Source organism: Sus scrofa, chromosome 6 (assembly GCF_000003025.6).
Source record: "Sus scrofa isolate TJ Tabasco breed Duroc chromosome 6, Sscrofa11.1, whole genome shotgun sequence".
NCBI classification, from domain to species: Eukaryota; Metazoa; Chordata; class Mammalia; order Artiodactyla; family Suidae; genus Sus; species Sus scrofa.
The window spans coordinates 150432987-150460022 of record NC_010448.4 but is presented as its reverse complement, the minus strand read 5'-3'; the positions used below and the strand labels follow the sequence as shown (position 1 = coordinate 150460022).

At 35.9% G+C, this 27036-nt stretch overlaps 1 protein-coding gene across 5 annotated transcripts in view; it reads left to right on the top strand.

Moving 5' to 3' along the window:
* The window catches only part of PATJ (PATJ, crumbs cell polarity complex component), a 356852-nt gene that overhangs the window by 145543 nt on the left and 184273 nt on the right, over nt 1-27036 (top strand). For all 5 annotated transcript variants that reach the window (XM_021096559.1, XM_021096561.1, XM_021096558.1 and 2 more), the window contains 3 exons: nt 2407-2517; nt 6791-6868; nt 17656-17755. In XM_021096559.1, the coding sequence (XP_020952218.1) occupies nt 2407-2517; nt 6791-6868; nt 17656-17755 (289 nt within the window). The remainder of the gene's footprint in view (nt 1-2406; nt 2518-6790; nt 6869-17655; nt 17756-27036) is intronic.

The following is a 27036-nucleotide window of genomic DNA, read 5'->3' as shown; positions in this document are numbered from 1 at the left end:
GAAGTCTGTGCATGTCTTTTGCCTGTTTTTTAATTGGATTGTTCATTGTTTTATCTTTTTGAATTTAGGTTTTTTTCCTCCTATCTTTTCTCTGTTCTTGGTTGACTACAAAGTATTCTCTCACTTAATCCATCATCACTTTACACCTACTAATAAGTCTCTACTCTTTTGTCTCAGATTTAATAATTTATATTTCTTCAAATTCACAACAGCCTTGAAATGTTACACTCTATTTTTTTTGTGAAGCATAATGAGTCATTTGTTTACTCTTTTCTATGAAAAGCATTGCTTGTTTGTTTTGTTAGTGAAGTTTAGTAATCATTTCTCTCTGTCTTGAAACAATTGCATAAAAGGTTTAGGTCTGTATAAAGAAGAGTTTTTTTTAAACTAGGAAATTAGAATTTAACTTAGTTTTTAGAAATGGTCTTCATCTGTGTGAATGGACATACTTTAGGTTATAATTTTAAAGTTAAGAAAAAGTAAGATTATTTTTCTGTTGTAACATGACAATTCTATTTTTTCCCTTAACTTCAGTGATTCCCATTTAAGACTGTAGAAATATGTGTTAGGGGAAAAAAAAAAAAAACCTGATTATTACTCAGAGGAAGTAGTTCCCATGTAGTCTCCACTTCTCTTACTGTTGAATATTTTGGGGATTAAGTTATTCAAGAGATAAGAAAGATCCTCTTTCCTTTCATTAAACTTGTCAAACTGTTGTGACAGCTTTTAAGCATTCACTTTGTTTTTTCTGTGTTTTAAAAAAAATTGCTGTTCTTTTTCCTCAGCTCAGATGGGAAAAGAGCATTGACAGAGCAATAAAATCTTTATGGATGTCTACGAGAATAAAAAGCCAAAGTTCTTGCCATGGCCTTTTGGATTTTGCATGATGTGGCTTCAGTTGCCCCCCGACCGTACCTCTTTCTGCTCGCTCCTCTTTCACTGTCTTTATACTCACCTAGCCTGAAACCCCTCTAGCACACCAGGCTCCCATCTCCTGCCTTAGGGCCCTCCGTTCTCAGTCCCTCAGCTTCTGGCGTGCTCACTTTTCTCCTCACTCTGCTCAGGTCCAGTGACTGTCACTCCCTTGCTTATACTTGCAACTCCTTGGATCCTCTTTCCTTTCATTGGACTTGTTTGCAAGAACCACATCCTAGTTAAATGCAACACTTGGCTTATTTCAGGTCTCCAGCATGACTGGAGAAAATAACTACCCGTGCTGTCTGGTCTCATTTTAAAATCATGACCACCCCCTCAAGTGGGACTTTAATTCCGCTCTGCAGTTCTGTGGTATTTCTGGAGTTGTTTCAGTCTTCCGCTTTCACACTTCAGACCTTCTATACCTCCTTCCTCAGTCGTAATCTCAGTTTAGGGTCCTTGTTTCTTAGTTCATTGAGAAAATCAAAGCGGGCAGAAGGGTGGTTCCCCTTGTTTTCACTGCATACCAACGCTTTTTTCTAACTGGCTGTCACAAGACAGGAACTCTCTGTGCTTCTGTCTAAAGCCAGTCTCTCTAACTATTCCCTCTTCAAGGGGGTTTGCTTTTGCTGTCGTCATTTCTCTCTTTATCCTTCATTTTCCCTCTCCCACTGCATCATTATTACTGTCATGCACACCTTCTTAAAAACAAAACCTTGATCCACAGACCTCTCTACATTCCTATTTCTTTGGTCCCTTGATGGCAAAACAATGTTCACAAAATGTCACTATCCACTGACTCTAAACCACCTCAGCTGTTACCAAGGCTTCTTTACATTCTTGCTTTGAAAAACCGGATCTGTTAAATATGTTGGATTAATCTAGAAGGCTCTTTGAGTTTTGGGGCATATTCACAAATTAGATCTCAGATTTATGTAATAACAGGACATTTACACTTAACCAAATGGTTAACTTTTAGTAAAAGAACCTATGGAAGTTTTCATACTTCTTTCTTTGAACATAATCTGAGAAATGTTCAACTACTCAGTTGTAATAATGGGCAGTTTGTTTAAAATATTCTTCTTAGTTTAATTGAAAGAAGATGAGTTCAAAGAGAGCCTAGCCTGCTGCCCCCACTCAGAATTGTGTGCTGTGATAATGACAGAGGTGACATTACAAGTTCAGAAGCTTCTCAAGATTCTGTCACTGACTGAGCTACCTATTTCGGATGAATATATTTAACTAAGGCTGGTCTTACTATAATATTTATCTTATTTACTTTTCTTGGAAGCGAAACATTATTTTCCTTAAACATGGTGTTAAAGGAACAAAGCAAAGCTTTTCATGGGCTAATCTTATTTTTTTCTGGCTTTGGTCTAATTCATTAGATTCTAGCTGCTCTCATAACTAGATAATACGCATGAACTTTGAATTGAACCTGTGCACAAGATCTGCCTTTCTAATGGACATAAATTACTTCTGTATTTTTAGGTGTCTGGAATAGATTTGCAGAATGCCTCACACAAAGAAGCGGTTGAGGCCATTAAGAATGCAGGAAACCCTGTGGTGTTCGTTGTTCAGAGCTTGTCATCTACTCCAAGAGTAAGCTTTAGTTTATAATTTCAAAAAGTTTTAAAATATTCTCTGTATATCTGTGGACCAAGCTTTTGCCTCCAAGTATTTTTCAACTTATTTTTATTGTTACTCTACTATTACTTAAATGGAGTAGTACCTTCATAAAAATTTAGTTATTAACTTCAGTTTCCCCTTTTTTCCTCTGATTTTGATCTCCTGGTCATGAAGATCAAGTTGTTCCAATGTACGGTGGTTTAAGTCAGAGTCTATATAGTCCAAAAGACCTGTTTTTTGGTTTTTTTTTTTTTTTTGTCTTTTTAGGGCCGCACCCGCAGCATTTGGAGATTCTCAGGCTAGGGGTCCAATTGGAGCCATGGCTACTGGCCTACACAACAGCCACAGCAACACCAGATCCGAGCCATGCCTGTGACCTACACCACAGCTCACGGCAACACCTGATCCTTAACCCGCTAAGTGAGGCCAGGGATTGAACCTGTGTCCTCATGGATGCTAGTCAGATTAGTTTCCTCTGAGCCACAACAGGAACTCCCAAAAGACCTGTTTTTAATTCCTCATCCTCAATTCTCTATTTACCAGTTTTGCTAATTTAGAGGCAAGTTACCTAAATACTTGAAATACAAGGTGGGCCAAGTATAAAAACTTTCTAGAGGCATATCAAATGTTCTGTATGGTTATTACAGGTGACTAAAAATGCAAACATGTTGCATTGTTATATGTTCTGTTGGAGATTCTGAGTGCACAAAGAGCAGTATTTAATCAAATTTTTTTTCTGTAATAAATTAATCTTTTGATATGGAATTAGATTCACAGATGTCAGTGGTAGGATGTGTATTTTACATTGCAATATGCATTAGAAAATGTCATGAATAAGTTTGTAACTGGAAACAATGTTTATTTTTTCTTTATTTTGTAATGGAAGATAGCTGTTCAAAACATGGACACTTCTGAACAGTAGAAAAAACTCTGCCTATTTTTTAAAAATTTGCTTTCCAATACATGAATGCAGTGGTTTTTAACTTTTTTTGTGTCAAGGCATTTGGAAAATAACATTTGTATGGCAAACTGGGTAAACAGATTTTTGGCTATCCCAAGGGCGGAGACATCAACCTGCTTTCTCAGCAGACTTGTAGCGTGCCTGCACACGGGGCGGGGGGCTGCAGCCTCACCCCACTTAGGCAACTCTGCTGTGATGCCCTGGACTGCAGCAAGGTTCCTTCCAGTCTTAGTGCTCTGTTTACACCATGAAGACTAACTGAGAGGGGTAAACTGAATAAAGTCTTCACATTTCTACGCAGTTTGAAATTCTAGATTTATTGGAATCTACCTTTCAACTCTTACTGAGAGAGTGGTTGAGGGCATCATTTTCTATTTCTGGAAATTGAATTCAGTAGGACATTTGGCCAGATTATTCCTGCCAAAATAACACTTCCAAGGAAACAGTTTTGAGCCAGAATGAGCCAGTCAAGTTATATATTTATGTGGCTACCTTTCAATGCCCTGCCGAAAAATATTCAAAGCATTTCAATAGGTTATAAAGTCAGCCAAAAAGCCAAGCTTTTAATCCAGCTTTGCTGGTGAGCTGACGTGGAAATTTTCATTTGGAAAATTTGTACAAACAGTACAGTTTCTTTCAACTGTTCACAAAGAAGAAAATGTCTTCAGCATCATGACATGTTCAAGTCACTTTCCCTTAGGCAGCATCACAGACTGTCACGTTGTGCATTCAGGTCATCAAATATTGAACTTGCATGAACTGTGCATTCTGTGATTCTGGCCGAGGGAGTGAGTTCAAGTGATATTTTAATGTCCATGACTTGTTCCTTTTTTATTTTTATTTTTTTTTAGCATAAAGTGATTCCAATTGAATAAGGCATGAAATAAATCGTTTCATATCTTTGCAAAATGGTACCCTCTTTGGCTCACCTCTTATTGCAAGTAATATTGGTCATCACGGGAACAGAAAAAGATCCAAATTCTTAATAATTTTTGATCAGTTTACATGAATCTTTGAGACTTTCTTCAAAACCTCAAAAGAAATCATTTCCTAATGTTTGGTCCATCAAAGGCCCTATGTCTAAACATGCCTTGATTACATGGAAATTCTCATCAACATCATGAACTGAGCAGTGGCACTTATATTTGTGCTTTTTTTGAGTTTCTTTTTTTTTATATTTGCACTTTTAACATATTCCTTAGGAGGATCAACAACATGTTACCTTTTTAAGCCTTTTCTCTTGAATTTCTCAACTCTTTTCTCAACATATTTTCAGCATGTTAGAAAGAAATGTGTATATCCACTTAGATTTACTTGGTAAGTGCTTGTTTGAGAGCAGAACTCATGATTTATACGGCACACCTCCATAGAAAGTTTTTACGCCAGTGTAATTTCCACTTATAATTGCATTTCATAGTAATGTCAGATTTTTTTTTCATATTCAAAAACAAATCCTTTGTAATTGAGGTAATTCCTTCCATTCATTAAATTTATTTTCATGTGTTGTGGTTTTTTTTTTCTGTATTCCATTTGTATTTCCCTAATATCATCATTTCATAATGGCACCTATACTTTGTTGACACATGTACATTTTGCATATTAATCATACATTCATATGTTTTGTACTTTCATAAGAAATGTGCACCATTTTACTTTCCTTAAAGATGTAGTCTTTTTTGTGGGCCTTTTGTCTTCCAAATTTTGCTAATGATATGTGTACTGAAGGTTTTTCTCTGCTATTCGGAAAAACAAGCAGTGTAAACGTTATAAATGGCAACTGACATTCTGGCCCATCCCAAAGCTTCTGTGTTCAGCTCCAGCTTGGTTTTTCCGTAGGAAAAAGTAGATCCAGTGTGGGCCAATATTCTGACTGAGAAACAAGTATTTGTTTTAAGACTTTTCAGGACAAGAAACACATTCCTGTAGACCCACCAATTTTTGAACTCTGACTTACATTTTTGTGTGTATTAAATAGAGAAACAAATATTAAGCACAGTGTCTATTCACATAGGAGGCCCCAGATATATGCTGATGTCTTATCATTACTGTTTTTTTTTTTACTCAAACATTTCTAAGATTTTCTCATTTATTCCAAAATTATTTCTTTGGACTCTATTAAAAGTGAAGAAGAATTAACCTTAAATTGCTATTAGAAAGAAGAGGTTTTTTAGCCTTGTTGTTACAAAGGAACTAGACAAGCAGGTCCTTTAATTTTGAGAAAGGAGATTTATTTTTCCTTTTAATCTTCATGTCTGTCATCAGACTTATGTCAACATTATCTGTATTAACTATTTGAGGAGCCTTTAAAATATCACTAAAAAAGTTATATTTTCCCAAGATGTTTCTTGGGTAGTTTTACAAAAAGAAATGAATAAAAAAATATGCTGTTGGCACCATTAAGAATTAAAATTATTTCTATGAAATTGAACTGTTTGATTCACATATAAACTTTTTTTTTTTTTTTTTTTTTTTTTAAGGGCCGCACCTGTGGCATATAGAAGTTCCCTGGCTAGGGCTGAATTGTAGCACAATGCAGGATCCGAGCAGCATCAGTTATCTACACCACAGTTCGCAGCAACGCCAGATCCTTAACCCACTGAGCAAGGCCAGGGATTGAGCCTGCATCCTCATGGATACTAGTTGGGTTTGTAACCCACTGAGCCACAATGGGAACTCCCATAATAAACAATTTTATTAAACCCTGCTATGTATTAAGCTTTTTCTGAGCAACAGGGTGTTTAGTGATAAATAACACTAAACTCCAGCTCTCATTGAGCTTTTATCCAGGGATGTAAATAGATTTGTAATTTCTCTATATGTTAACAGTGATAAAGAGATATTTACTGAATGTTCAGTGTGCTGGGTATCATGCATGAACCGGGGTGCAGTGATGAATAAAGTAGATCTACGAAATAAATGTTGAATCCAGCGTTCTGGGAATTAACTTTGGTCACCCTTGTATTTTGCAAAATGAGGTATTTGGATGACAGTAAGAAGTGTGACCTTCTTTTTGGTCTTCTTCATCTTCACTTTCTGGATCTACTCAAGCGTGTGAATTTATTGCCCATTGATGCTACACACACATACACATTTGGGGTTATACAGCTGTAGATTTCCCAAGTTGTTTTGTTGGCTTTGAATTGTACTTCTCATGTTTTTACTTTTTAGATGAAAGAGAATTAAGTAAGATTTTTAACTGCTTTAAAAAAAAATACATGAAGCAATGTAATGACTGTGACGTTTTAATGTTTTCCTCCTCCCTCTTCCTTGTTTTTGTGGTGGTAGGTTATTCCTAGTGCGCACAATAAGACCAACAAAATTGCTAATAACCAGGACAAGAACACTCAAGAAAAAAAAGAAAAGGTAACCTAACCTCTCAAGCTTTTAAAAAATGTTTTTGGTTTCTTTTTGCATAGCTGAGCTGCAATTAATAAGTGGGTTTTTTTTTGATGAGGATCAGGGTAGCAGTCCTGTAGTTATCACATTTTCCTTCTGTGAACATAACTGGTTCTGGCCTGGATAAAGACCTAGGGAAACAGAGGTGTAAAAATGTCAGGAAGCACTAATCAGCCATCTTCATCTTCATCTGTCTTTCCTATTCTGCAGGGCTGGTCGCCTATCCAGTCTGTTTCTGAGATTTTTGCCCTTGCTGTTCTTTCAGCTGGAAATTCATGTCTCACATTGTTCTTCCTTTTCATCCTCCAACGAGCAGGTCAAAGGTCATCTTTACCGGGAAAACACTGCTCGCATTAATCAAACTAAATCCTCCATTCCTGTTTTCCCATCTCTATTCTGGTAGAATTAGTTGATCTAAAATTTATCTTAGGAGGTGGTATCTGGTAGGATGGACTTTCACTTTTACCCATAAAGACAGCTAATTATCCCCGTGTTTTAAGTAGGCCCTCCTTCCCCCACTGATGTGCACCACGACCTCTGTCACATCTCAGGTTGTCAGAGGGAGTCCCTTTCTGAGCTTTCTCTTTGTTCCTTTTGTCTGTCCCAGCACAGATGCTACCTAAATTATTAAAGCCCAATAATAAATCTTGTTTTCTAGTAAAGCAGTCTCCTTTACGTATTTCTTCTTATTTAGAACTGTCTTACCTATTTGTGTCCTTTATGTTTTCCATATAAATTTTATAGTTAGGTTGTCAAATTCTACCAAAAAATCTCATTGGTGATTTTGATTAGAATCATGTCAACTCTATAGATTAATTTGTAAAGAACTCACGTCTTTATGTTATTGAGCCTATTTAACCGTTAATGTGATTATGTCTATTTATTAAATTCCTCTTTTATTTCTTACAATTAATTGTTATAATTTTCTTCAGAAAGGCATTGTAAATCTTTGGTTTATTTCTAGAAATCTTTATATTTTGTGTTGCTTTTAAATATTTTTGAGCTGTATTTTCTGTTTGTTCCTAATATGTAGATATAAAATTGACTTCTACGTATTTTTTGACATCCTGTAATATTATTCTCAATCTTTTACAAAATAATCTAGTGCAGAACAATGGCAAAACCAAAATGCTGAAATAAAAAAATTAAAATCTTCCATAAACGTACCACCCAAAAGTAAACATTAAATATTTCATATAGAGGCTTTTAGTGTCTTGGTATATATGCTGCAACAATATGTATGTAAAAAAAATTTTTTTTTTTTGTCTTTTTGCCATTTCGAGGGCTGCTCCCGTGGCATATGGAGTTCCCAGGCTAGGGGTCTAATTGGAGCTGTAGCCTCCGGCCTACACCACAGCCACAGCAACGCGGGATCCAAACTGCATCTGCAACCTACACCACACCTCATGGCAACGCCAGATCCTTAACCCACTGAGCAAGGCCAGAGATCGAACCCGCAACCTCATGGTTCCTAGTTGGATTCGTTAACCACTGAGCCACGATAGGAACTCCATATGTAAAGAATTTTTAATAAGAATATGAATCTCAAATTTGTACTAGTACTGTGTCTGTAGATGTTCATTTCTGGATTTTCTGTATAGATAATAGTAACCACTTTGGATAAAGGCAGTTTTCTTTTTCCCTTTCCCGTATTTTCCCCTTGTTGTATTATATCTGCTAGGAACTCTATTATGTTTATTAGAAGTAATAAGAGTTAACATTCTTCTTGTTTTGCCTCCTGATAATTAAGAAATTGCTTTCAGTATTTAACCATTGAATGTGATGTGTGCTGTCAGTTTTGGTGGATAATCCTTTGGTTAAGGAAATATTCCTTTTCATTTTTATTTTGCTAAGAATTTTTATCATGAGTAGCGTTGACATTGAATTTTATCAAATATATTATCTACATTCACTGAAATAATCGAGAGTGTGTTTTTTTTCTCCTTGAATCCCTTAATGTGAATTATATTAATAGATTCTTTTTTTTCTCTTTTTCTTTTTAGGGCCACACCTATGGCATATGGAAGTTCCCAGGCTAGGAGGTCAATCAGAGCTACAGTTGCCGGCCACAGCAACACCGTAGCTTGTGGCAATGCCAGATCCTTTAACCCACACATCGAGGCCAGGGATCAAACCCACATCCTCGTGGGTATTAGTTGGGTTCTTAAGCCATTGAGCTACAACAGGAACTCTGAATTATGTTAATAGATTCTGTAATGTTAAACCTATCTTTTTCTTTTTTTTTCTTTATCTTAGGGCTGTGCCTGTGGCATGTGGAGGTTCCCAGGGTAGGGGTTGAATCAGAGCTACAGCTGCCGGCCACAGCAATGTGGATCTGAGCCGTGTCTGCGCCCTATACCACAGCTCCCAGCAATGCCAGATCCCTAACCCACTAAGCCAGGCCAGGGATCCTAGTTTAACCACTGAGCCACAAAGGGAACTCCCAATGTTAAACCAATCTTGAATTAAATTAATTTGGTCAGGATCTTTTTTGCCACTTCCTAGTATTATTTCTTTTAGAATTTTTCCATCTGTGGTCTTGCATGAGTTTGGCCTAGAATTTTACATTTATGTTCTGTCCTCTCTGGTTTGGGTTATACAAGACTACTAAAATGAATAGTAGGAGTATTTCTTCTTTTCGGTTCTCTGAGAGTTTGTGTAAAATAGTAATTATTTATGGTTTAAATGTTTGGTCAAACTAGCCTGTGAAGCCATCGTGGGCCTGTGTTTTCTATGTGGCAAAAATCTAAAATACCGATTTAGTTCTTTAGTAGTTACTGAGCTATTCAGGTTTTCTGTTCCTTTTAGAATCAGTTTTGATTACTGGCTCTTTTTTAGGAATATTGATATCATCTATTTTTTACATTTGTTGGTATAAAGTTGTTCATGTATTCTCTGAACATGTATAATCTATGTTTTCTCCATGATAGGTTTTTTTTTTTGTGTGTGTGAATATAGTTTATTTTTAACTAATCTTGAAAGTAATTTTTCCTTTAATTCCTCTATGTGTTTTTGTTGTTCTTGCTTTTTAGGGCCACATTCGTTGCATATGAAAATTCCCCAGCTAGGGGTCAGATCGGAGCTGCAGTTGCCAACCTATGCCACAGCCATAGCAATGCCAGATCCGAGCTGTGTCTGCGAACTACACCATAGCTCATGGCAATGCCAGATTCTTAACCTACTGAGTGAGGTCAGGGATAGAACCTGCATCCTCATGGATACTAGTCCAGTTCGCTACCACTGAGCCACAACAGGAACTCCCTAATTCCTCTTTTTGAAGAGTTAATGTTTGAGCTGTATCAGTCTTTTCTACTGTATCTTTATTGTGCTTAATTAATTTTGTTCTCATTTTTATTATGCCTTATTTGGGTTTATCCCCCCTCTACTAATCTTTAGATTGTTGTCGAGTTTATTAATTTTTAGCCATTCTTTTTTTCTAAAATAATCATTTAAGACCATACACTTCTTCCTAGAGTCCTTTTTTTCTGCATCCCAATATATTCAGTTGAATTTCTGTTGTACTAAGTTTGTGTATCTGTGTATGTTTTTAGCTTCCGAATGATATTTTTTCTTTCTTTCTTTTTTTTTTTTTTTCCCTACGTCCTGAGGCTTATGGAGTTCCTGGGCCAGGGCTCAGATCCGGGCTGCAGTTTTGACCTAAGCCACAGCTGTGGCAACACCAGAGTTGGGCCAGGGATCGAGCCTGCGTCTCAGCACTCCCAAGATGTTGCTGATCCTGTTGTACCACAGGGGGAACTCCCAAAGTGATTTATTTTTTTAACCCGTTTGTTTTTTTGTAATGTATTTTCAAATTTCCATATGTAGTTTAAAATTTGCATATAAGCATTTTTAAAAACTTTATTGCTGTTGTTGTCTAACATATTTCAGTTAGAACCAGAAATTTTGGTTTATATAATATCTTTTACATTGGCTGAGACTTTTTTTATGGCCTAGCACATAGTTATTGTAAATGTATACTTGTGATTTAAAAGAATAACTATAATCTAGTTATTGGTTACAGATTTTTATACAAAGTCATGAGGGCAAATGAATTCAATTATTCAGATATTCTATATATGTACTGTTTTTTTTTTTTTTGTCAGTGTAACTTCCATTTTGATGGTTAAATTAGTCTGCTTCGTGTGTAGTTTTTCAGTTTTTATTTTATATTTTTTCAAGTTAATTTAATAAGTATCTATAAGTTTTAAAATTTTATGTCCTCATGGGGTATAATTAGCCCTTTATTAACATGTGTCATTGTTTAGTAGTGTCTTAATATTCATTTCATGCAATATCACTGAAACTATGCCAGGTTTCTTTTTGTATTTGCCTGGTATTTTGGCTTGGAAATGTTTGAGCCACACACAGATTGAATTCAGGTCTCCAGCTCAGTCTGGAGTTATAAGAAATTCTCAAAGGACACCTTTTTTTTTTTTTTTTTTTTTTTCTTTCGTTTCCTTCCATCTCAAGCTAAGGCCAGGGCCAGGAAATAATTCTTCTGTCTGCTGTGATCAAGATTTTGGTTTTTGATTTGTTTGTTTGTAACTTCATCCATTTCAGGTTTCACCCTGTTAAAGCGAAAACAAACAAACAATGACTTGAGAGCACTTGAGAATACCCTGTTTCCAGAGTATGTGGGGATTTGTGGGGAAGGGTTTTGAAAAGGATAAAGGATTAAGTGGTTACCAAATCATAGAACTGTCTGTTTTAGCTTGCGTGGCTGCCTTTTTTGAGTTCAGATCTTAATCACAAAGATGATGTTCAGATTAGCAGCGGCATACTCTGTGTGTTCAGGATTCTGTGATTTGTTTTTGAAAACCGCCAATAAACAGATAATTTGTAGATTCTAGAAGACCATGGTTATTGCTCGCAGAAGTGTTACCTATGTGTAGATTGCAGGTCATCACTTGCAGAATTCTCCCTCAGCCTTTTGGAGGCACTGGCTTTATTTGCAGGGATTGGGGTTTGGAAGGGTTGAATCTTTAGTCCCCCCTCCCACGTAGTTTGACCTGAAACAAAAACTATGGACTAATTAGATTCCTAACTCTCATTTGATAAAAATGAATAGATACTGCATGATTATATAAATGTATAGAAAAATACAACCTGTAGTGACAAAAAGGAGATAAGTCGTTCAGGAGAACAGGGTGCCAGGGGAAGGGGGGAGAAAGAGGGTGACTAGAAAGAGTCATAAAGGAACTTTTGTGGGTGGTGGTTGTATGTTCATTGTCTTGATTGTGGTGGTGGATTCAAATTGTACACTTTAAAATCTGTGCAACTTTATTTCATTATACTTCAGTATGCTACAATGAAGCTACCAAAGACAAAAATTTCATGCTTTTCTGGAGTTTGCATTTTAGTAGGGCAAATCAAGCAATATAGAATTCAGTGACTGCTACTTTAAAGTGATTTGGGGATAAGACCTGAAGCCCCTCAAAATATGGTATTTAAAAGGGATTGGAATATAAGCTCCATGAGGGCAGGGAGATAATCTGTCTCATAGTTACTCTCTCCATATCACCCAGAACACCACCAGGTGCCTGGTAGGCACAGAATACATGTTTATTGAATGTTTATTGAATGAATAAAGAGTTCTAAAACAGAACAAAACAAAATCTCTGGCCTTAGGTCACTGAGGATTGGGACATGCCCTCTGGAGATTTACCTTCGGGTTTGGGACTTAAGGTTATTTCTGGCCTTAGTTATAAAGTGTATACACACACACACACACACACACACACACACACATATTTTTTTTTGCCACACCCACAGCATGTTGAAGTTCCCAGGCTAGGAATCAAACCCATGCTACAGTAGTAACTATGCCAGATCCTTAACCTGCTGTACTCATATGTTTTTTTTAAAGAAGGATTTCTCAGAATATTTAGTCTGTCCCATTGCAGGACGTTTTGTTGATTCATATGTTTTAAATATCTGAACATTCATCAAATGTTTATTGGAAACCTCAGTGTGTGGGTTACTGTTCAGTCAGTGGATATAATGTCAAAAAGAAAACAGACAAAGGATCAGTCTGGGGGATCCAGACAATAAACACACACAGATGAATAAACTAGTTACTAATTTAATTACTTTGAGGACCAAAGCAATTTAATTAAGGAAAATTACACATAAGAGCTCAAGAAGGAAAAAGATAAATGTATGATTCTTATCAACTTTGACCCGCTCTGTTAAATGAAATTGAATTTCAAATTTGCATTCAAATTTTAAAAATCCAATAAGAGTTGTAATACCAAAAGTCAGTGTTGGTCTATCCAGCTAAGTTCCTGGATATAAATAACTAATCACTAAGGTGACATGGCAGTAGTTAACATTGCAGCCATAAACCCCAAATCAGAAGGTTAAGTGGAGCACAGGAGGGTGGCACTTGTCCAGAGTTTGTGCCAATCCTAGTGACCTAAAGGCAGAGATTTTTTTGTTTTGTCTTCAGGATTCTTCTTTCACTAAATAGGTATTGTGGGTCTATCAGTTGCAAGGCAGTGTTCTGGCCCTCATAGGTAGATGATACTTCGTCACTTATGTGAGTTCTTTGGAGAATGCAGAGGTGATTATTGCCCCCAGATCACTCCCGTTTATGAGTTGATTGAACATACCAGAATCTACGTCTCCATTACAGAATGATGTTTTAATGAGAAAAGGATATACTTTACTGTATTACTCTCCTCTGGAATTATATCTTGTGTATGAAGCAGTATTCTCCATTCTGGAATGACAAAGCACCTTCACTCCAAGAGGTACACAGATGAATGTCGCATGTAGTGAAATAATCAGAAGTCTAATTAGTATGATAGAAATATGCCCAGGGTGCTAGAGGAGAACAGGCTGGGAGACTTTCCCAAAGATGGAAGGTCAGATGATAACTGTTTTGTTAACAATTATTATCGATAGAAGTAATTCCTGTTACGCATTTTTTCTTCCTTTAATGAGGAAGCAGTTTATGTCCAGTAGAATTTCTGAAAATCAGAAAGGAGACAATAAAAATCACTTGAAATTCATCACTAGTGGAAATTTAGGTTAGAGATATAAGTTTGACCTAAAATTATTCACATTAAAAAAAGAGAGGGGAAGAGAGTGGTGAAAAACGAAAAAAGAATTAATAAGCATTTCTTGAGTAAATCCCTAGTTTTTTCTTGTTTTTTTCTCAGTTGAGTGTTTTCTGACCTGTTTTGCATGATTCAGAATGTGAAATAATGACGGTCATTATTCACAGAAATGCTGTTCATAACAACTCTTTGGTATTTTCTTTCTACATTCTCGGTGTTCTCTCCTATATTCTCTTTAAAGGAACTGTGGACACTAGTCATAAATAGGAGATGTTCATCAGCGGAAGAGTCATCCTCTACTGTTTTCTCCACTTTATTTTATGTTTTTCCCAAATGAAAATGTTTCCCATTAAACATAGTAGTCTTTAAAATATAGTTACCTTATAAAAATGACCTATTCCAAATGAATACACTTTAATACAGGTAAATTATACTTCAGTAAGGTTGCTGTTAAGACATGTATCTATTCCAAGTGAAAAGTCTGAGCATGCCAAACTCTAGGACTAAGTGGAACCTCATGAAGGCATTTTGCTAAGATCAGAATCTCTTGTGGATCTCTTAGTGACACTTAGAGTGTTGCAGGATGCACACTCTCTGATTACCCTTAAGAGCAACAAATAATACAGTGTTCCATCCATGATATTCCCTACTGTACTAGCCTTTAGAGTTGGCTGCTAATACTCAGGTTAATGTGTAAACATTGTGATACACACACACACACAGCATCTAGATGTGTGCGTGTCATGCAACATTGCTATACATGTTTTTATCATCTTGTGTGTTTTTGTTTTATATTTTGTACCAAAGATCAAGAAGCTCAGGGAGAAAGTATAGAATTTTCAATTAAAGTTAACAAATCTCTTTGATTTTGTGAATCTATATTCTTATATAAATACGCTTTTGAGTTACTGATTTCTATGAAAAGGGATTTTTTTTTTTTTTGAAGGCTGGCATATCTAAAATTTTATAAGTTGAGGCTCATTATTTTCTGGAAGACTCTGGGAATATTGGATTTAAATAATATGTATTAGTCTATATAAACCAATCAGTAAAATATTCTTTGAGACTAAATTTTTAATACCCCCCGAAGATAGGAAAATATTTCACACTCACAATGATGTAAGACCTCTTCTGCCTGTCAGATACACAGAGCACTTTGGTTTCTGTCCTGCAACCTTAGCCATATGTCAAATATAGACGCAGAAGTGCTAAATCCCACTGATCTGTATGGCAAAAAGCTGTTCTTTCCAGTGGACCCAAGACATCTTCGTGTACAAAAGCATGGACAGGCAAACAGGAAGTCTAATAAACACGTTCCCTGTTGTCTCTCAATCCAGAGAGAATAGGTGCCTGTGGAACCAGTGGATAGTAGATCCTCATCATTCCAACAAATACTGCTAAATTGCCAGATCATAAAACCAGACTTCAGTGATTGCTGCTACCAATGGCGAGTAACTTATAGCCCAAGTAAAAATCAGAACCAAACCGAGCTTAGTATCAGAAACAAAAATATAGAATTGGAAATTTAAAAATGGAGAAACAGTCAAAAAGACAAGGTTCTGTTGCCACTGGGGATTTACTGTGGGAACCAGGAAATCACGTGTATGGGCTTAAATAGCTGATGAGTTGTGTATCTCAGGCGTCACAGTTCCCTTGGTCTGGAAGGTGAGTCTACTTGAACATCTCAGTGGGACCCCTAAGACTCACTAGTGTAATTTAGGAAAAAATAAAAGCATAACTTGTGAAATTGTGCAGACTGTACAGGTGCCAGGTATTTATTTAGATCCCTAGGAAGAGAGACAACAAGGTGGTTAGCCTGGTTCAGAGTAAAGTATTTATAATTGCTGAAGGAAAGAATGCATAAGTAAAATTCAAATTTAGATACAAAACTGGTTAATATAAATATATTTATATTATATTAATAAATATATTTATATATTATATGGGCAATATAAATATAATAATTTGCTAAAATAATTTAGCAAATTTTGTCTGCCAGACAAAATAAATATGTAGTGCATTTATGTTATTGTCATTTTCTAAGAGTTAATATGTCAGGGAACCTAAGCAATATGAGTGACAACTAGCTATTTACTCCTTTGGGAAATAGTTAAGGGCCCTGTTCTTAGAGCTGAGGATGCCATACAGTCTGAGTTGTTCTCTGTCCTCATAGAGGTTCTGTTTATCTGGCCCTTCCTGTACACACTCTGCTCCAGCCTTTGTTGCCACAGGGAGATCCTGGACCTGCCTGCACCCTTCTCCCTTGTGCAGGAGAAAGATGGCCTGGGCATCTGGCAACCCACATTCAAACCATAGGGAGCCCAGAATACACTTATCTTGCATTCTTTCTGAGAGTGTTGGTAGAAATTAAATAAATCAGTTGCATAAACAATTTCCCCTTTATATATTGTTTAAAGTGCTATTCAAGAGAATTCATATCTTTTAATACTATTTGGAAGGTTGGCTGTCCTTGTTCTGAGCATTGTCTTTCACTTAGAATGATCTGATTCTGAGGAAAAGTTTTGCTGAAAATTCGTTTGCCTTTTTCATTCTTCATTTAACTAACTTTTATGTTTTCTCAAGCAGGAATTAGAGATGCAGTAATCACATTTCTGAATTCTTTTGTTGCTTAATAAGTATTTTTGTACTTGGCATCTTCTTCATCACTGTTGCATTTTATTGATTTTTGGATGTTCTACAAATATACAAAGTACTGCTTTGGTTAGACATTATCTTAAATAAATTTGCATGTGTGTTTTTCTCTGTGGCTCCCAAATAGTGTGTTCTATTTTGGAGGAATTTATGACATGCCTGCTTTCTGTAATGGACCACTCATTGTCCATTTACTGAAGTATATCCTGCCATTAGTGGCTCCGTCCTATAAAGCATAATTGATTGTACTTTATTGGAATCCTGTAGCAAAACAAATCTTAATCCAGTTGTTTTGGTATTTGGAGTGCCTGGGTATATCGGCTCCTATTCTTTCCAGCAGCTTGGAACTCTCCATAGGTTGGCATGTTTTATTTTCCCCAGCGTTCAAGAAAATGTCTACATTCTGTGAAGGTAATCTGATCATAAAGTCTGCTTTAAGTCTATTTGAACCAAATGTTGATGTACTGTTTCATTTGGTGCATAAATTTAAAGATGACTTATACAGAAATACAAAAATATTCATATAAACCTTTTTCTTTCTTTTTTAAAACATTAAAATGTGTTTTCTATTTACAAATTATGAATACCTCTTTAGTTAGAAAATCTTGGTATTTCACGTGCTTTTTAAAGAATGAAATCTGTGCCTTTTGCAATTGAATAAGATGTTTAAATGTAGGTTTAACACAGTGGGTAGTTTTTATATTTAGACTTAATTTTGAAACGTCCTTCATTTGAGTTATTTGGTCAGAAACAAAGAAAATTAAGCTCAGGAATTCAAGGAAAATACTAGAGAAAGAAATGCATTCTTCTGGGTAGGTCAGTCTTAAAAACTGCTTTTGAATTTCTGTTTACTGTTACTGGGTTGTTTATATCCTAGAGTCACTTCTACAGAATAACATGAAAATAAATTGTGTTTTTTTTTATAGTCCTAGTGATATAAATACAGTCAAAATATTTACAAATTATCTTTTTATCCTATTTGTCATTGAGGAATAGGTTGTACAAAGGCAATTAACCCTTCTCTCAATTTTGCATCCTCAGAGGCGAGGAACTGCTCCACCTCCAATGAAACTGCCGCCTCCTTATAAAGCTCCATCTGATGACAGTGATGAGACTGAAGAAGAATATGCATTTACCAATAGTGAGTTCCTTTTCATTATTTGGTGTGGATGCAGAATTCATTAAATTCTGCTTTAATAATAGTAAGTTATCAAATACAGTACTATAGGTTCTTAGAAAATGTACATGAATATATCTTGTTGAAAAAGAAAGTTTTCATCTCCTAAGCTTTTATGACTTTATTTTCCTAAGCTTTTGTCTTTGACACTATGTAACAAAGAAAATATCAAAGGCACCTAGATAGTACACTTTCATCTACATTCTCTCCTAGTCTTATTGTTTGGCTGTGAATACAAAAATGTTAAGAAGTCCTTGATATTGGAGTTTGACCCCTAATAATCAGTTGAATGTAGGTGTTAGCTCTTGATTACATGCCCTCCTCGCATGGGTGGTGATACTGTCAATGTACAATTACAGAAAGCCCACCATGTCATAATTTCTCCTTTAGACTTCATTGCATGATGTTCTTTTGCATTAGTTGTATCAAATATACATTCATACATATATTTAATGGAGGCTTTCTGTAAGAGAATTTATGTTTCTTTTATGCATGTAAAGTATATGTAGTTAGATCTGATTGCTGTTGTGTATGGAATTTATTTGGGGAGTGGTGAAAATGTGCTAAAATTAGATTGTGGTGATGGTTGCACAATTTGTGAATATACCAAGACCTATAGGATTATGCATTTAAATGGGTAAATTTTATGGTTTTTGAAACATACATATTTTAAAGTAGTATTTTCCTTTTAAATAATATTTTTTCTATAATATTGAAAAGAAATTTGATATAGAAATTGAAGAAGTTAAATTAGTGGCTCTAGTACTTCCTAGTGTGTACCCTTGAGCATGCCCCCTTCTGTGAAAATAATGGTACCTATTTCATAAAATTGTGATGAGGATTAAAGTAAGGATGAAAATAGCCTGGCATATTATGAATCTTTAACAAGTATTATAATTCTTAGTATTGTTAATAATTATTTTTAATTTGACCATAACTTTATATTTTTCTAAATATAGCAATATATAAATATAAATACAATATAAAATAAATTAGCTATAATAATTAAGTTGACCTTATAAAGTACTTGGTTTGTACTTTGTACTCTACAGGGCACTTTCTCATGCATTATTTTCACTTATCAGTAAGGAAGCCCAAGCAAGATAAGACTTAAATAACAAGGAACCAAAGAGCTGATTTCTATAGTTATATCGATCAGATTTTTTTTAGACTGTCATCCACAGTAATACATATTTAATAACCAAATATAGATATGCACAGGCACACACACTCTAATATACATATATAATTGAAACAAAAGTTTCATGAAATATACTTACCGTGATATCATATAAAGAAGTTTATTCTTTTTTTGTACTTTTATTTTTTTTAAAGGCTATTTGCACCTCAGTTTATTTCTTGATCAGCTAATGAGTTACAACCTGCAATATAAAAAAACACAAATCTGAATCAATTGTTTTCAAATAACAGTGTGCATCAGAAGCACCTGTTGAGCTTGTTAAAATACTGATTGCTGGGCCCCACCCCAGTTTCTAATTTCTTACATCTAGCATCACCCAATAACTTGCATTTCTAATTAGTTCCTAGGTGATGTTGATCATTCCATTTCAGGGACCACATTCTGAAAACTACTGATCTGGATGGTATTAAGGTAATGGGAACAGGTGAGGTAGAGTAGTGGGTGTAGACAGGGACAAGAGGGAATGCAGCACCTGTCTGCGTAAGGGCGTCTTAGCTTGAGAACCCTTTGAAGCGATTATAGAGTTAAATAGATTAAGAGAAGAATGTGTTTCAAGAGGAGTTCTGTCACTGAACCTCAGTTGTCAACTGCGGAATGATTCTGAGGGACTGAGGAGATGGGAGACAGAATAGGAACCACTGAAGTTAGCAACATGGGGTTGATGAGGAAGAACAGAGGAAGGTAAAATAGCCAAGCTAATTATTGTTCAGGTTGTTGTGAGAATTCAGTGGTACGTTAATACAGGCATACTTCCTTTTATTGTGCTTCACTTTATTGCTCTTCACAAATAATTGTGTTTTATACTAATTGAAGATTTATGGCAATCCTGCATTGTCCAATGATGGATAGCAATTTTTAACAATAAAGTGTTTTTTAGTTAAGGTATGTAATCGTTCTTTAGACATAATGCTACTGCATACTTGGTAGATTATGGTATAGTGTAAACCATATGCACTGAGAAACCAAAAAATTGGCATGACTCACTTTATTCTGACATGCACGTTATTACGGTGGTCTGTGTACAGGTCTGTATACCTGCATGGAGAATGTGTTACATAACAGGCATTTTTATTATAAATCACCTGTCTTGCATAGTTGTACATGTAACATTCTGGTGTCTAATTACCGTAAGAAGTCTTACAACCATTTTAATAATGAAAATTTCTTGAATTTTATTTTTACTTGTTTTTGGCCTCTTTGTCTTTTTAGGGCCGCATCTGCAGCCCAAGGAGGATCCCAGGCTAGGGGTTGAACGGAACTACAGCTGCCAGCCCACGCCACAGCCCCAGCAACACTGGATCCAAGCCAGGTCTGTAACCTACACCACAGCTCACGGCCACACTGGATTCTTAACCCACTGAGCAAGGCCAGGGATTGAACCTGCAACCTTATGGTTTCTAGTCGGATTCATTTCTGCTGTGCCATGACGGGAACTCCAATTTCTTGAATTTTAAGAATTACGGAACAATTAAGCATTAAGAAACAATATCCACATAAATGCTTAGCTGTTAACACAACTACCATTATCAAACCTGCAGGATTTGTCAAAAGGAGGTATCAATGGTGCAGAACTTTTGACTTAACTTTGTGGCAATAGTCTTTTTTTTTTTTTTTTTTTTTTTTTTTTTTTGGTCTTTTTGCCATTTCTTGGGCCGCTCCCGCAGCATATGGAGGTTCCCAGACTAGGAGTCTAATCAGAGCTGTAGCCACCGGCCTACACCACAGCCACAGCAATGCAGGATCCAAGCCATGTCTGTAGCCTACACCACAGCTCACGGCAACGCCAGATCCCTAACCCACTGAGCAAGGCCAGGGATTGAACCCAAAACCTCATGGTTCCTAGTCGGATTCGTTAACCACTGAGCCGTGATGGGAACTTCTGTGGCAGTAGTCTTTAATGCCTAAATGTAAAGCTAGATTGTCTTGTCATAAGATCATCGAAGGCATAAAGTGATCACTCAGTTCACTGTCACGTAGTGTCTTTCCAGTATTTGCTTCTAGCCTTAACCTTCTTCTGATATCCTGGCCCAGATTTTCAACTGGCTTTTGGAAAGATGCCATACCTTTATTATCTTACTTCCTGACAGTGGATAAACAAATGTAGATGAATCTTCTTTTCCAATCTCTCTCATATTTGTAGTTTCCTTAGTACTTTTATTACCACCATTTTAGTAACTATATGGTAATTAGCCACAGTGAGTACCTGCCTTGTGCCGTAAATTCTCCCCAACTCTGTAAGTGCATTCTCAGAAGAGCCTTTGAAAGGAGATATTATCTCTTCTGCTGATTTTAGCTTCATGTTGTGTTTTTTTGAAAACTGCCCTACTCCTTCCTGTATTTTTCTTTCATAGTACTTAACAAAATATAATTATTTATTAGATTAATACCTGTCTTCCCCATCAAAACTTTAAATTCCTTGAGCCTGGTTACCCTCTGTCTTGGCCTGGGACATAATGGGAATTCAGTATTTGGGGCAAATTATTGACAGAGGGTATGCGACTCACCTAGTCACATGGGGGTGCACTGAAAACCCCGGTATGCTCCTGGCACTTCGGAGGTACCCTTTCTACTGAACTGTACCATCCACGTAGTTTCAGAGCATTCTGTCCAGAACAGCTTGATGTCTCTTTCTCAATATGCCACTTCGTACGTTATCTAAAAGTTTCTATCCCCAGAGAGAGAACCACAATCTCCAGAAAGTCCTCCTTTGTTCATTCTTGTTCTCAGAAGTTAAGTGCTTTTTTATCAGTCAGTTCTTTCTAACCTGTTAGCATTCATTTTTTTAATTACAGGTTTAAACTGCAAGGAGCAGAAGAATGGCTTTTTGTAAAATGAGAGAGTGAAGCAATGAGAATCATACAATAGGAATGTCTCTTGATGCATATTAGGTCCTAAATATTCAGAATATAATTGACTTGTTTGACACCTGGCTTTTAAGTGATGTAGCAGAGATGTGAATGGAATCTTCTATGAATGGCCTCTTAGAGCCCTTTTGTTATCTTTTAATTACAGAGTAGCATATTCTCTGTGTGTTTTGTTTTTTTCCCCCTTATTTAGTAAAAATTCTTTAGTAAGAATTTGGTTTAATTATTGACTATGATACATCTTTATGACTTTTTGTTCAGACTCTCCCCCCCCATTATATGTCATAATGTAATATTTGGTATAAGGAATATATTTGAATTATGAAGCATAGAGAAATTAGCCTGTGAACCACACCACACAAATGAAAATTAGGTTACATCTTTGTTTTACTTTAATTCTTACTGTTTTCTTTCAGTTTTGTCTTTTTTTTTAAGGATAGGACACTCACTAAGACCTTCTGAAATGTGATTTGCTACCAAGTTACTCAGAGTCACATGTGTAAGTTTAAAGGGGACGATTTTTAAAAAACAACAACTTTATTCACATATAATCCATATTACCATATAATTCATGGACTTAAAGTGTCCAATTCAGTAGCTTTTAGTATTTTTACAGAATTGTTCAACCATCATCATTATCAGTTTTAGAATATTTAGAACATTTTCATACACCTCCCCATATCAAACCCTGCTTATTAGCAGTCATTCTTATTTAGCATATTTATTAAAAAAAGATATAAATAAATCCATATATTTAAATACATTCATTCAATATAAAATATACAAACACATATTTTAATTTTTAAAAATATTTTATAGATAATCTTCATGTGTTCCCATAGAGTGGTCTGGTGAAAACTGCCCCAAACCTCTCTTCCTCTTATTAAAACACACACACACACACACCACACACACCACACACACCCACACACACCCACACACCCACAAAAATCCAAACTGAATTTAAATTTAGAAGACAAAGATGCTTGTTAACCCCACTGTCCTCAAGAATCTAGCAGTGAACTAAGATCACTTTCTTCCCAGCTCCAAAATTAAAAAAAAAAAAGAGGAAAGAAAGAAAAAAAACAAGGGTTTCTCTTGCGGAGGGCACAGCAGGTTAAGGATCCAGCATTGTCATGGCAGCGGCTCAGGTAGCTGCTGTGGCTGCTGGTTTGATCCCTAGCCCAGGAACTTCCACATGCTATGGGCTCAGACAAAAAAAGGAAAATAAAAAAAAGAGAACAAAATTATTATTCATCGATAATGCAGTGGTCAGTCTCAAAAATGCAAAACCTAAAGGAATCTTTTGGCAGCAATAAGTCAGGCTATATATTCTTTGCACATATGAAAAAGTCTTCTAGTCAGTATTATCTACTTTGAAAATATAGAAATTTCTAAAAGCAATGATAGAAAAACTGAAAAAAAATCCAGTAATAATACGATTAGAAATGTAAATAATGGCAGTGATTTGCATTTCTTTTTACAGTCATTTATTCTTTGGCAGTTTTTATGAAAGCCATAAACCCATGCTCAAGAAAAATGTATGCAGATACACACACACACACACAATTTTAAATAGGTATCATTTTGCCTATTTAGTGAAAGTCCTGAATCCCACTTAAGGTAATTTGAATCCAAATCCTAAGGCTATGTAGGCTTTTTTTAAAAATATGAGCATTTGACTGAACATTGATTTGGAAATGAAGTGCTAGACTGTTTTGGGAAAGAAAAATATTTAGAGGTGGAGGACTTGCACTTCTCTAGTATCTGAATATATTCTAAACTGATGGTTTTTAAACTCAGTCTGTAGCTTTTAGAAATGAGTGGGAGAGTTTTAGGCTATCTGGAAGAGTTTTTATCAACCTTGGTATATTGACATTTTAGCCTTTAAATCTTTTTTGTGCAGGACGTAACCTTTGCATTGATGGATGTTTAATAGATCCTTACCCTCTACTCGCTTGGAACAGAGAGAGGCCTTTCATGTTATTCCAACACTTTAAAGAGAATCATAAGTTGGCTTATATAAAAGTCAAAAACATACATGTATAAAATATGTGTATGGGAGTTCCCGTCATGGCGCAGTGGTTAACGAATCCGACTAGGAACCATGAGGTTGCGGGTTCGGTCCCTGCCCTTGCTCAGCAGGTTAACGATCCGGCGTTGCCGTGAGCTGTGGTGTAGGTTGCAGATGCGGCTTGGATCCCGCGTTGCTGTGGCTCTGGCGTAGGCCGGTGGCTACAGCTCCAATTCAACCCCTATCCTGGGAACCTCCATATGCCGCGGGAGCAGCCCAAGAAATAGCAACAACAACAACAGCAGCAAAAGACAAAAGACAAAAAAAAAAAAATATGTGTATGTATTCAGGAAAAAGACATGTACAACAGTAGAAAAGCAAGCAAAAATCAAACATCATGTAATAGATTTGGGCAACAAGTACCAAAAGTTTGTTTAGCATCAGTAATAATGAGAGATATGTAAGTTATCCAAAAAATAAGATTTTTTTGACCTACTAGTTACTTAAGATTTTAATATTGTTCATTATTAGAGAGGTTGTAGAAAAATAGTTGATGTACTGTTGGTGGGAATTTGAATTCATGTACCTCATTTGGCAGGACATAGAAAACATTTAAATGTACATGTTCTTGGAATAATGCAACTTTCAGTGGCATATCCTAAGGAATTCATTGCCCACATGAATATGTGTGTGTGTATACGTATACCCACAAAGAAGTTTACTGCTGCGTTTTTCAAGAATAGCAAAGCAATATATATATATATACTATATGAAATCGAGGTATAATATAGCCTTAAGTTACTTAATTTCTAAACATTTCTAGCCATTTGACCTAGAACGAGTTGCATGTCTCTCTCTTAGTTTCCTTCTTTGGATGATGAGGATAATAGTAGTATTCCTTCCACTGTGTGCTTGTGAAAAACTAGAAGAAATGATGAATGCAACGTGCTGATATAGAAGGTGGCACATAGGAAGTGCTCCAGAAACGCTAGCTGCTACTCTTTATTCTTACCAGTATATACAACATTCTTTAATGTTTGCTGGATATTCCCGTTATAGAATGAAATTCCGGGATGAGCATGTTTTAAACATTTTAGAAGTCAGTTTTTTGAAGTTTAACAGTATTGGAACAGTACTTCATTAACACTGTCTACAACTAATAGTTCCTTGAGCACTGTTGAATATTTTAACCCTCTTATGTTTTCTTTTTTCTTTTTAGGCCTGCACCTGTGGCATATGGAAGTTCCCAGGCCAAGAGTTGAATCAGAGCTGCAGCTGCCAGCCTACACCGCAGCCACAGCAACAACAGCGCAGTATCTGGGCCGTGTCTGCCGTCTACACCACAGCTCACGGCTACACAGGATCCCTGACCCATGCGTGAGGCCAGGGATTGAACCCGCACTTCCTCACGGATACTAGTCAGATGCGTTTCTGCTGGGCCACAGTGGGAACTCCCTAACACTCTTATATTTTCAATGGAGATCATTAGAAGAGAAAGATATTTGGAGTACTTCATTTTTCTTTGGTACTTTTCTCTCATCTTGTTTTCTCTGGACCAAAGGTGGAATTATCATAGAAGCATTTGTTTATGATTTATTTTATCTGGACCAAAGGTGGAATTATCTTAGAAGCATTTGTTTATGATTTTGTGATTTTTTTTTTTTCCTTCTCAAGGAATTTCAGTGTTGTAGGGTTGATAATTTACCTGCATTTCATTCCTCCCAGTGTAGGAAGGATACACCAGAGGAGTTTTTGAGAAAAATTTGTGGTCCAAAATGAATGAATATAATAAAACAGACTCACAGATAGAAACAAACTAGTGGTTGACAGTGGAGGGAGGGGAAGGTGAGGGGCAAGATAAGCGTAGGGGATTAAGAGATATAAAATAAATAAGCTACAAGGATACATTATACAGCTTGGGGAATATAGCCAGTATTTATAATGACTTTAAGTGGAGTATAATCTATAAAAATATTGAATCACTATGTTGTACATTTAACACTGATATTATAAATCAACTATATTTCAATAAAAATTAAAAAAAATTCATGGTTCAAGTAGAATTTAAAAACTAAAAATATATCTTTTAAAGATTACTTTATTTAATGTGAGTGCTAGTTTGCTGAACAATCCTACCAAGTTTATGACGTGACAATCTCTATTATTATGCTTTATTGTATTTAAATATTTATAAACATTTGTTGATTCACAAAAGGTTATAATGTTCTTTGTAGAGTTAATTCTAAATATTCACATTAACTCTAAATGTATTTTTCTACCTAACATTTTTAAAGTTTTATTAATTTTAATGTAAAAATTAGGTTTTATCCTTATCTTTGTGATATTTTGCTCTTGTAGTGGTAAACACTTGTATACTTAAATAAGCTGTTAGAATTTCAACACATCAAGCACATAAAGACATTTTCACTCCAAGTTACATCAAGATTGCTCACCTAGAAGTGGCTCTACGGAAACGAATCTGACCAGTATCCATGAGGATATAGGTTTGATCCCTGGCCTTGCTCAATGGGTTGAGGATCCAGTGTTGCCGTGAGCTGTGGTGTAGGTTGCAGATGCGGCTCATATCTGGTGTTGCTATGGCTCTGGCGTAGGCCAGTGACTACAACTCTGATTCAACCCCTAGCCTGGGAACCTCCATATGTCGTGGGTTCAGCCCTAAAAAGGCAAAAAAGAAAAAGATTGCTCACCTCGGGAATAACTGAATAGAAATGTCAGCCTTGCTTGAATCACTGCCATTAACACACAATTTAGTTTTTCATTGTTAATCCATGCTGACCCAGGATCATTGATGGTGTACTGATTCAGAGGTGCCTGAATGATATCCAGGTGTCTCCCAGATCTTTGGCCTCCTGGAAGCAAAGCCAAAGTGCAGACTTCAGTCAAATTCTAAGGCCAAAGCTGAACTTTATAGAATCCCTAGTATTTTTTTTATTGAAAAAAAGTGTAGAAGCATGTACACCAAGATGCTTTGAGAAGGGAATTTTGAGAAGAAACTTCTACTTTCAACTTTATTTAATCTACTTGAATTTTTGTATAACAAAATGTGTTCATTTGGAAGAAAAAAAGGCATTTTGTCTTACAGCTCAGTAATAAGAAAACAAGCAACTCAATTTTTAAAAATGGGAAAACTTGAAATGACATTTCA